The following is a 12,631-nucleotide window of genomic DNA, read 5'->3' as shown; positions in this document are numbered from 1 at the left end:
ACTGGGATGATTAGGGCTCTTTTTTTGCACCGACTGATGTATATATCCTGCAGAGAGGGAAGAGCAGACCCCAAGATACTCTCTGCTAAGCATACAACCCTCTGAAGGGCTTTACAGGATATGTGCCACCCTGGATAATAATTTAAAGAATATCAGTACCAAAGCAAAAGTGGTACAGTAAACTGGGGTGCACCAATCCTACATTTTTCATACTTAATACCAAAGGTGCCCATACTTTTTCATGCAAAGGGCCAATAATCTGGCTTGATTGAGGGCTGAAAATAGATTTTGCAACTTTATATTAAAATTTGCCCTATTACATTTCTTTTTAATTTGCCATGGTTCCTCTCATTTATGATGTAATTTGCTTAACTTATGCAGTTTAAGTTCCAAAGTTCTAGTTCAATAAAACTTGTAGTAGAAAGAGTAACAATCCAATTTATTAACATTCATACTGCTCTTATAAATGTTATAGAAGGCCAAATCAAAGGTCACAATGAGCAAATTTTGGCCTGCAGGCCCTAGTTTGGACATCCCTGCTCATTATCTTACTATTATCTTGGGCACCAGGTACAAACCACCTCAGCGCACAGAGCACCAGGCAATTCTAGGTCTAGGTGTTCTTATTACAGGTATTCTTAGTTAAAGTAATTTGTGTCTTGTGTTTAAGTGCAAGATTTGTGTTGTGAGTTTTCATTGGAGATCTCCATTTTCTTTTCATCTCTACAAATGGTCCAAATGGGTTGGAGCAGGTTTGTGATTCAAGACTTACATCTTGTCAGATGTTTAGAAAAATGTCAAAGGAGTTTAGAGGCTTGGTTAGTGTTGGGCGTTCTCCTTAGGGTCAGGTCCTTTGGCACTGCAACATTCCGGTAGGCACCTTAAATTGTCTCTAGGTGTAAATGAAAGTGTGAATGTCTATTATATATAAAATAGAATCCCTCAATCCAAACGTCACCAAAACACTCTGTCATTTACATTTGCCTCTTTCAAAGGAACTACTTGCATGTCTTCCCTCACCACATCCATAAAACCCCTCATTGGCCTTCCTCTTTTCCTTCTGCCTGATGGCTCCAACCACATCATATTCTTCTACCGATATACCGCTGCACAACCAAACCATCTCAAACTGGCCTTTGTTTTCAAAATGTCCTCTGGTTTTAAATATGTACATACATACTTACATACATACATAAATAATTCCTGATTATGTCCAGTTTCCCCAAGAGAAAGATAAACCAATTACTAAATAATTAAATTAATTATCATATAAAACATATTTATATATAAAATACACACGTTTGGTATGTGCATATATTAATCAGCTATGCAGTGATTGTGTGCAGATCAACTTTCGAGCACAGTCACAGAGAGAGAAAGAGAGAAAGAGAGAGAGAGAGAGAGAGAGAGAGAGAGAGAATGAATTGTGTGTGTATGTGTGTGGGAGGGATACAGTGAGAGAAGAGAAAGAAACAGCAGTCCCACAACAGGAAACCGGACGGAGCCAGGGGAAGGAGTGAATGGATAGATGCACAAATAAAAAAAAGGGGAAAAAAAGATCTTGACTCTGCATGTAAGCAGATTTCGTGCCCCAATTTCTGTTTTGCCCTGCAGCACGAGCCAAGTTTGTGAAGCAGATGGAGGAAACAAGCAGGAAAGTTTGACGTTTATTCGACCTAGACTGAAAAAAAGGAGGGGGGGAAAGTGTCAAACACGATACACTACTGCTTCATTATAGAAGAAAGAGAGAGAGAGAGAGATCACTCGGAAACATGCAGGGAATTCCAACAACCGGTGAGTGATGTTTTTATTATGTTTTGTGGTTCACATTTGTGCACGTGCACATTGCAGTCTGCTCGTGCATGTGTAGTGTTGGGTCTGTATCCTTGTCGGTCAGCTCTTGTTCTTTTTGCAACTGAAAACTCAATCAAACTTGTGCAGGGATGAAGATCATGTTTAGTCTCGTTGTTGGGAGTGAATGGTATCGCCGGGGGGAAAGCGCTTATTCATTTGGCTAATGCGCGCGCAGTGTGTGTGTGTTTGTTAAAATACCCCTCAGACAAATTTTTGTCCAAATGAAACCCCTTTTGTCTCGCGCGTCCTTTTGCTAGCCTTCAATTGAGTCTACTTTGTTACTAATGAGCGTTTAGTCGCCAATGAAAGAGAAGTCGTTCATAAAGGAGAAAAGGCCAGTAAAGAAGTGTGGGGCTGCACTGAAAAAACCTGACGTGATGTTTAGCATTAAAGTGCATTGAGTTGAATTCCTCTGTGACAGCCAGGAACATCCAGTGGAACCTGCTGCTGAGGATTTATGTCCTCACAAATAGTTTTGTAGGTCAGTGTCCATCAGATCTAAAGTCAAATAATCAAGTTACAGAGTCACTTCACACTCCTTTCCCAAAGTCATGTTCAAGTCAAGCTTAAGTCTTTTCACTTCCTGAAAGGGGGAATAAACTTTGTTAATATATTTTTCTTCAATCATCAATGAAAACATTGTCACAAGTTTCCCCATAATCAATCAATCGATCAAAAAGGGGTTAATATCACTGACTTAATATTTCAGTTCAAATATTTTGACAAACTGATCGATTGTGTAGCCCTTAGTCTAAGTAACAATCATTAAGCATTGGATAGAATTATTTAAATGTCTATAAAGAAAATTATAATACGTTTTTTGTTCAGTAAGACAACGTGTTCCTGGGCTAGATTTTACCCAATGTTGGTGGACATGGAGTTTTGGTAGAGTACATATAAAATAAGCAGCTTTATCATGAATCTGAAGCCTTTTCTGGCATGACTGGTAAAGAAAGCTAGAGAACCAAGAGGGAAAAAAACAAGCAGACATTCAAAGATCTTGCAAAATTGTGCATAAATATTAACCAGAACGCAGGCTCAAACCGGGAACTACCTGCTGCATCATCATTATTGGTGGGCGAGAGAACTTTTTTTTTTACTGTACTTTTTCAATTATTTGTATTTTATCAGAGCTCTTTTATTTTGGGAAAAATTTAACTTTGCTTTCACTTGTATATTCAGTTTTTTTTTTCCCCACCAGTCTCATGCCCATAGTTCCAACCAAAGGGCAGTGGGGGACAAAGTATGCCATTTTTGTACCTGAGTAACTGTAAAAAGGCATTGCTTTTTGAATGAACTTAAGTATTTTTGATCTTTGATAAATATATTTTTATGATATTTTTAATTCAGTGTTCTGAGAGTCCAGAGTTCTGTTTAATGCTTATGCTCACTTTTGCAAGATCTTTTATTGTCGGCTTGTTTTTTTTCCCTCTTGGTTCTTCAGTTTCTTCCCATCAGCCTCATGCCCTGTATGTCCAGAATAGGATTCAGATTCACAATAAAGCTGCTTATCTTGCACACAAAATGCATATATACGTATACGGTATCTCACAAAATTGAGTACATCCCTCACATTTTAGTATATCTTCTCAAGGGACAATACAATATAAATGAAAGGTGGATATATTTTAGAGAAGTCAATGTGCATGAGTATTTCAGAGGTTGCAGAAGGTCCGCTTGTCAGTGCTCAAACCATACGCCGCACACTGCAACAAGTTGGTTTGCCTGGCAGTCGTTCCAGAAGGAAGCCTCTTTTAAAGCTGGCTCGCAAGAAAGCCCACAGAGAGTTTGCTGAAGACAACCTGACCAAGAGCATGAATTACTGGAACATGTCCTGTGGTCTGATGAGACTAAGAGAAACTTGTTTGGCTCAGATGGTGTCCAGTATGTGTGGGGACAACCTGGTGATGAGTACCAAGAAAACTGTCTTTCCTACAGTCAAGCATGGTGGTGGTAGCATCATGATCTGGGGCTGCAAACCTGCTGCTGGTACTGAGGTGCTGCAGTTCATCGAGGGAAACATGGACTCCAAAATGTAGTGTAAGTTTCTGAAGTAGAACATGATGCCCTCAATTCAGAAACGACAGTTTTCTAACATAATAACGACCCCAAACCCACCGCCAAGATGACGACTGCATTGCTGAGGAAGCTGAAGGTAATGGAGTGGCCAAGTATGTCTCCAGACCTGAACCCTATTGAGCACCTGTGGGGCATCCTTAAGCAGAAAGTGGAAAAGTGGCATGTGTCTAACATCCAGCAGCTCCATGATGTCATTAGTTTTGACATTTTCACTTAGGGTGTACTCACTTTTGTTGCCAGTTATTTAGACAATAATGGCTGTTCTTTTTAGAGTACAGTAAATCTGTACTGCTATACAAGCTGCACATTGACTACTCTAAAGTATATCCAATTTTAATTTTTATTGTATTGTCCCTTAAGAAGATATAGTAAAATAGTTGCTTTTGTGAGATACTATATATACAAGACTCTCTGTCCATTTTGGGTCAAATCTAGCCCAGAAACACATCGTTTAACTGAACAAAAAATCTGTTAGGATTTTAGTTTTATGTTTTTCATTCACAGTCCTGTTTGACTATTGCTATTCAATGATATATATCATTACATGGCCAAAATTGCTACACAGTTGATCAGATTGTAATCATGCTCTTGCTTTTTAGCTTTGAGATGACACCTACCTTAAAGTAGCCAGACCAATCTCTAATAATATAGCTTTAATCACATGTATTTCAGTGCCATATTAGTTAGAGCTAGCTTATGGAACACAGTAATTTCCATTCATGTGTGCTAACTGACTGTCATTACATTAGCACTCATAAATCAGTAAAGAAAAGTGTAAAACTATACCACTTTGTCTTATGTCTAAGACAAACTACTCGAAAATGTAGTGTTCGTAGGCTACAATTTCTAGACTTGAATATTACATTAACACAATAAAATGCTCTTTGGACTCGCAACGTTTCTCTTGGGTTTGCTTTAGCTGAATGCTGCCTTTGTATTTAATCTTTTTTGCTCTCAATGATTTTATCTGAATGATGACAACAGCTGCTTATGGCATTGATGACGACTGTGTTGGCGTAATTACGGGTGATGAAATGATAAACCGCATCATGCTGCATTTTTCGGAGAGTCTTGTGGGTAATATCAGTATTTTTATAACACTAAGTAACCAGCATTTTTGACAGGAATCATTCTTAAATAATAATATATTTGGAAAAGTTTAAAAAACAACCCTCATATCAAAAACCCTTTTCTAGAACGTGATTGATTTGTTCACTCATAAAGGACTTGAATGAGGAAAAATGTGTATATCTTTTATTCCAGTAACACCAGTAGAATTTCACATTTAATCTCCAGATCATTTACCAACAGAAATTATCACCAGTATGAAGATATTTGGTATTTTTACTAACTAACAAGGACAATTTTAATCTACTTTGAATCAAATGAGGGAAAGGAAAGTGTTCCATTCTCTAGCAACTACCATTATTTGGAGGTTTTATGTAACAGCTTGTCAGTGTGGGAGATGTGTTTTGGATTGAGACCTCACCCGGATCAAAGCACACTTGTCCAGCAGTCCCTGTAATTTCTTACCAATTCTAGCTTTGGTTCTCTGAGTATAAAGTGTTGCATAAAATCACACCCTTCTCACTTGGTTGGATGCCAGGTGGCCAGCCTATCTTACTTTGGGTTGTCCCAACCTTGGCTATATGAAATCTTACCCATTGCTGAATCGACAACTCTGTACACCCTGGTATCTGTTACCTGCAAAGTACCCAATCACACAAGTGTCTATCTGTAAAGTGCCCTTACCGTCTATACACTTTGTATACCACTGGACAGTCTTTTCAGCAAAGGGCTGGTGTACAGGTAGAATATAAGCCTGCCGCCACACCAGCTCTTTCTAGATAAGATTGAAGCTCCTGCTGTACACAATTATTAATTAAAGTCCAAACAGGATCTTGGTCTAATTCAAATGGTCTATTATAGACTGGCTTGAAATTCCAAAAAACTCATGTTTGGTTTAATCTCTCTCCATAAAATATTTATAGATTTTCCAAATTAAGCAAGTGATCTGATATGGGACCACAGGATCTCTTTAGTTCTTTCCCTCAAAACAATGAAGCACAAATTAATATGCAGTTTCACTTCCTGTAGATCACTTAATAACCTTTAGTAGAAAGTTTGTAGTGTTTAAACTCAGCCAAATGCGTTATGACCATTTCTCTATTAAACTTGGTTCTCTGGCTTGGTGATGTTTTTATTGTCATAATGCTGCCACTAACAAAGGAGTGAAGTATTTTCTTTTCAGTTTTAAGAGCATTATTCTCTGCTTTTACACCTTTTAACCGCGTTCTAAAATCTTTCGATGCAGTAATGACTTTGTGGTGTCCAGTTACGCCACGATCAAAGACACAAAGACTCATTTTTCCACAACAGATCAGGAGATGGCTCATGTACAATCTACTCCTAATGGGACAGTAGTCATGACACCAGGTCTCTCAATATTTTGCATGTTTCCACATATTTTCTTAATTTGCTGGACAGGCCCAAATCCTATTGCCAATGGTCTCTGTGAATTATGTTGACGTGAAATTTTATTTGTGATATTTTCCGATCGGGATTCAGCCTACTGGGCTTATCCATGGCATTTCTTAGATTAGTCAAACCTTGTGACCCATGCTTGTTGATATATTTAACAAACAGTCTTATCATTATTAAATGTGTACACAATTTGGTTTATGACTCCTAATGAGTTATGACACATTGCATAAAGTACTGATACTATCAATCAGGTCACTTATGACTTTCATGGGTTTTTAAATGCAAATAAAAACCCTTGCAGGTTTAAAATTCAAACCTATTTCCAATTGCTTTGTACCTGTCCAGTTTACACGCTTGTGCTGGGTAAAATGTTCAACTAAAACAATACCACAATAAAACCACACATGCTTTCGGTTTAGCTTATAATTTAAACAGGAAACCAAAAACATTGAGCCAAGTTTAAAGCATTACCAAAGTACTTATGGCCAAACCACATTATTTCATGTTTGGTAGGTTTGAAACCTTCTGCGCTGGGTTCACTATAACAAAGCAAGTTTCGGTTATTCTAAAAACCAAGTTTGAACGATAGTATGTAGGGTTCACTACAACCCTACAATTTTACGTAACTTTAGGTCATTCTGATACACCTCTTTTACTGCAGTATTTTGACCTGATTAAATTTCTGTCAGAATTGTGCAAAATTATGCTTGACCTAATCCTGCTAGTTATTAAATAAATAGACCAATATATGTATTCTTAATACTCCTTTCATAATTTAAAGGTGGTTATATCATGAAAATCTCAGTACTCTTAGTTTGTGGATACCTGACTAAAACTCGTGCTTTTTGAAAATTTCGTTCCATTGTGTAGGGTGTAGGGATGTCATTCCCAAATTTTTGCCCTGTGAAAGGACCTATAATTTCCATTGGAAGCAATACTTCCTCATTAACAGTGCAAGTGTGCATATGAACAGGAAGTGATCAGTTGGAATTGACACAGAAATGAATGACCATGTGATACAATGCCAAAGAAGCTGTGTGTGATTGACACACATGCACATACATACACTGTAACTGAAAATTGGCAAATTAGTGAATGGCTTTTTGCACAAATTGTCATTTAGCATTTTTAGGATTTTAAATTCTTTTTTCTGTTTTTCGCTGGTCTGTTAGTGAAGCATCTACAGTATATGTATGTGTTTTATCATCAGTTGTTCTGGCCTCCTCTTTAACTCTTTCCCCCATAAGTAAACAAAATTACTATAAAAAAATAACATTTCTAAAAAGAATGATGATAATAAAATGCAACTTTCCATTTGCAATATGTAGCAGTGACAAAGATGACAGTAAAACCTTTATAAAAGCGAAAGAATGAGATGCTAGTCATGTTTATTATTTTATCAGTGATTTGCAGTTGGTTATAAGGTACAGCTACTAATTATCATATGGAGAAGCCTTTTGTCCTTGTGGGACTGAAATGCATTTAGGACACACCCCTGAACCTTAAGTCAAGTAGACTTTTATTGTCATTCCAACCACAACCAGTATGGTACACAGTAAAATGTAACTACTTCCCCCCAGGTCCAAGGTGCTACACGGCAACATACATTACCAAAAAAGTAACATGAAATGAACTAGGACACTACATAAAAAGCATGTGTGCAACATTGAGTGAAAACAACACAAGACAGAAAAACTGTAAACAGTAAAATTGCAGCACCGATCAGTACAATAGATTTGTAATACAGTGGTCCCCTGGAACTCGCGAGGGTTACGATCTAAGACCCCCAGCGAGTTCCAAAAATCTGCAAATTTTGGACGCACCCCCGCAGCCCCTATGGTCCCTTAGTGAATTCATTTAGACTGTCACTTTAATACAAAAATGTTTTGAAAAATGTTTATTAAATTTGTTAGTGAAAACTAGTTTAAAATGTTATTCCTAACGGATTCCCACAAATTGTAAGACAATCCACAACTTGCTGTAGTTACATTTTGCAGTGTGTTGTGTTAATGTCAATAATGGATGGTAGTAAGACCTACACTCTTCTCACTATCTGCTGTAGGGTGTTGCGATCCGAGATGGCGTGACCCCCAAACCAGACAGTGATGCAGATGCTCTACATAGTCCCTCTGAAGTATGTGATGATGATGAGTTGGAGGAGCTGGGCTTTCCTCAGCTTTCTCTGGAAGTTGAGATGCTGCTGGGCTTTTCTTCTAATGGAGCTGATGTTGAGGGATTTGGAGAAATTTTTCCACTAGTTCAACATCAAGGAATTTGATGTTTCTGACTATCTACAACAAGGAGCCATTGATGTTTATTGAGAAGTGTTTGCTTTATGTCGTCCTGAAGTCAACAACCACGTCTTTTGTTTTATCCACATTTAGAGACATTTTGTTGGCTTGACACCAGTCTGTTAACCTCTGAATGCTGACAAGTCATTCTTACTGATGCGACCTACCCACAGCTGGGCATTGCTTCACAGTGGTGTCAGCAGTGTGAACATCAAGGAACTGAGCACACAGCTTTAGGGGTTTCCCAGTGCTCAGTGTGGTGGTGCTTTCCTTGATCTGGACTGGCTGGGGTCTCTCATTTAAAAGGTCCAGGATGTGGTTGCAGAGAAATGTGTTCAGGCTTAACAGACTCCGCTTTCTGATCAGATGCTGAGGAATGATGGTGTTGAATGCGAAGTTGAAGTCAGTAAACGGCATTCATTCATATGTGTCCAATACCCAAACTGCAGAAAGTCAACTAAGGGGACACCAAGCTCTTGATGTGCCTTATGACAAGTTCCAACCAGTTCATGATGATGGGCTTGGTGTAATGAGATAGTAGTCAGTGAGACAGGATACAGAAGACCTCTTCAGTGCAGGGTTGATAGTGGTGGCCTTGAAGTACAGTATCTCACAAAAGTGAGTATACCCCTTACATTTCAGCAAGCATTTTAGTATCTTCTCAAGGGATAATACTATAGAAATTAAACAGCTTGTATAGCAGTACATATTAACTGTCCTCTAAAAATAACATACAACCATTATTTTCAAAATAGCTGGCAACAAAATTAAGTACACCCTAAATGATGATAACTGTATGGCGCTTAACCATGCAAAGCCACATGTCCTATTCTTCATGTTCATATTTTTACTCTGCTTAACATGACCATACAAATTTGTGTATCTTGTATTACAGCAGTTAAAATTTGGTGCTTTGAGTACAATTCTCACATACTGACCACTGGATGTTCAACATGCCACCTCATGGCAAAGAACTCTCTTAGGATTTAAAAATTTGAATTGTTGCTCTCCACATAGATGGCCGATGCTATAAAAAGATTGGTAATGCTCTGAAACCCAGGGTTTTAAAACGAGTTCAACTCTGGTAAGGAGTACAAGTGCTGTCTTGCCTGCAGTCAAGCATGGTGGTGGTAGCATCATGATCTGGGGCTGCATGAGTGCTGCTGGTACTGGGGAGCTGTGGTTCATTGAAGGAAAAATGGACGAATTAATGTCTTGTCACTTGAGAAGATATATTAAAACGATTGCTGAAATTTGAGGGGTGTACTCACTTTTGTAAGGTACTCTATGTTGGAACAATGGCACTGCTCAACCATGGTGTCCTGTACTTGGTGATGGCTTGAATGCCCTGACACATGCACCAGGTGTCACCAATGTCCTTGAAGTGGCTGTGGATTTTCTGGGTTATGCCTTACTTTGACGGTGTGGAACAGTTTGGCCCGTGCTGTTCTTAGGGTTGTCTTCTCACCTGCATTGAAAGCGAAGTATCAGGTCTTCAGAAGGGCATGCACGTCCACAGTCATCTACAATTTGTTATTTGAGTGTGAGGTGATGTTCTTGGAGACAGTGACATTATCAATGCACTTGCTAATGATGATCTCTGAAGATGTGTACTCCTTTGTGCTAAGGTCGTGAAGTCCCCATTGGTTACAGCCTTCCTAAACATGTCTCATTCACTACGAGTAAAGCTGTGTGTTCAGTTGAAAATATTCTGTGATGAAAGCATGTTGTTCAGTGAATGTACATTTTTTTTTATCCATTAACGTACATTGTACTTGAATCTGTCATAAGATTTTATAGAAGCTAGTTCATTGTATGTTAATGCCACCAAATAAATTAGCAAATAGCTAAATATTACAGACATTACAGTTCAGTACTGATCATTTAATTGGCAATTAAATTTGACCAAGACTAATGTATTTTACTGACACATTGGCAAAGTCATTCTTCCAATGCATTCCAAAAGCAATGTATGTATCAAGTAAGTACAGCTAAATCTTAAAAAAAAGTTTTCCACAAAAACATTTTCTATTTATTAATTTTATTAATGATTGATTTTTATACACTAATTTTAGTAAGTGACTAAAAAGTACGTATTGCGTATGCTAGTTACATAAGTAACACTTATTCCATGAACACCAGACAACTGCCAAAATCAGTTTGCTGTTAGTTTCGAATAGTACAAATAAATAAACATATGAACGAATGAAGAATAAGATGAAACAAGAACATAAGGTGAAATAAATCAGTAAATCTAAACCTTTGTGGGTCTCAGGTGTCTGTGCGTGTGTTCGTGGGTTTGTCCAAACAATTGAATCTTGCTTTTAGAGGAAAGGAATTGAAATCTAGTTTTAGGAGGGCTTAACTTCATTGACTAACAAATGTAATTTACTAGGTGTCTCAGTGTGCAACTTGATGTCTGTGGGTCCTTGTGTGTGCGAAATCTGGTCTAGTGTTTATATTCAGTGTATATTTAACAGAAACTTTTGGCTGTGACTAGAGTGTCTGTACTATAAACAATTGCTCTCCTTTTTACATTGTTAGTAATGAGAGACTGAAAATATTTTTTAATTAAAAATAAAAAAGGATATATTAAAGAGGATAATATATATTTAGTAAATTTATATAGTATAGTGTGTGTCATATGGAAAACAGAGAATAAATGCAAAATCTATTTATCTTTGAATAGCTCTGTAATGTATATTTGTCCCATACAGTCAGACTCATTCTCTTTTTCCTATAAACGCTCTCTCTCTCCACTGCTTTTATCCTCTCTTAACAGCGAGACTGAATCTGTTTTTGTTGCTTTTATTTTCTTTTTGTCACTGCAGAATTGTGTTCACTTTTTTAGGCAGCTCGAGGAGACAACAGTTTTGTAGCAGTGCTCAGAGTCAGTCACTGATCTATGAGTGTGTGTGTCTGTGTATGGCCTTTTTTGGAAGAATTGTGTTTTTTCCCCTTGCTGGGCAAACGGAAGGAACAGAAGTTCTCTCCAGGACTGCTGTAGGCTAGACTCATCGTCGGAGGGATGGTTTGTCTGCGTGCATGTGAGCGCGATTGGAGAGAATGCGAGAGAAAGACATAGAGCAGTTTATTTTATATGAACACAAGTGTCTTATTCACAACACAGATCCAGAATAATACATTAATCATATGACAAAGGGCAGCCTTACTGAATAATGGACTTTTATTTCTGCTTTTGCGAGTTCATTTGCAGTCAGCAGTCCTATTGAACTTGTGCATGAAACTGATATACTTCTTTAACTCACTTTTCACAGAATGTTAAAGTCAGGATTTGATCATAAGAATAGAAAACACTTTTTTTTTATTTTTTATTTTTTATGAGGACCAACAAATGAGTTATGATGAAAGGTGCCCTTGCGAATAAAACATTTGGGGGCACAATTCAAGATGTGCATGATGTTTTTTTTAATTTAAATAACTTTGTAGCTATTCGGATCTGTTCAAAGTGACATACGGACACACTCCGCAAACTGCTCAGAGAGAGAGGAAGAGAGAGGAGAAGAGGAAGAGGGACAGAGAGGAAGAGAGAGGGAGATCACATTAATATTTGTGGAACAACAGGACTCTGGTGTGCCATGTTATTCATTGCCTATCTAGCTCTTAACCAAAAACCATCTCCTTTATAACCACACCCACTACCCAGAAAGACCAAAACAACCAATCCTTTTGTAATCAAGTGGGAAATTACTGATCAGCTGCGTTTTGATATATTCCATGTTATTAGGCTTGAAATGTAGTCCATGCCTTTTAGTTTCCTCTCCAAATTATTAGGAGAACTTCTTATTACAAGCTTCTGTACTATATTGACTCTATCGCTCACCCCCCCCCCCCCCTTGTTGTTGCAGTTCTTATTTTTTTTTGCAGAAATTCTTGTAACCCCAGATAGCCTAAACAGTTTT

The 12,631-nt window shown here is 37.8% G+C and overlaps 1 protein-coding gene across 1 annotated transcript in view; it reads left to right on the top strand.

Annotated features, from left to right (window-relative positions):
• The first annotated feature begins 1,471 nt into the window (after nucleotides 1-1,471).
• Nucleotides 1,472-12,631, top strand: part of fgd (faciogenital dysplasia) — a 50,027-nt gene continuing 38,867 nt past the window's right edge. The window contains exon 1 of the mRNA XM_046870861.1: nucleotides 1,472-1,794. Coding sequence (XP_046726817.1) covers nucleotides 1,773-1,794 — 22 coding nt within the window. The 5' untranslated portion in view covers nucleotides 1,472-1,772. The remainder of the gene's footprint in view (nucleotides 1,795-12,631) is intronic.

This window comes from Silurus meridionalis, chromosome 17, assembly GCF_014805685.1.
Source record: "Silurus meridionalis isolate SWU-2019-XX chromosome 17, ASM1480568v1, whole genome shotgun sequence".
NCBI lineage: Eukaryota > Metazoa > Chordata > Actinopteri > Siluriformes > Siluridae > Silurus > Silurus meridionalis.
Note: the sequence above shows the minus strand (reverse complement) of the source record. Positions and strands in the feature narration are given on the sequence as shown.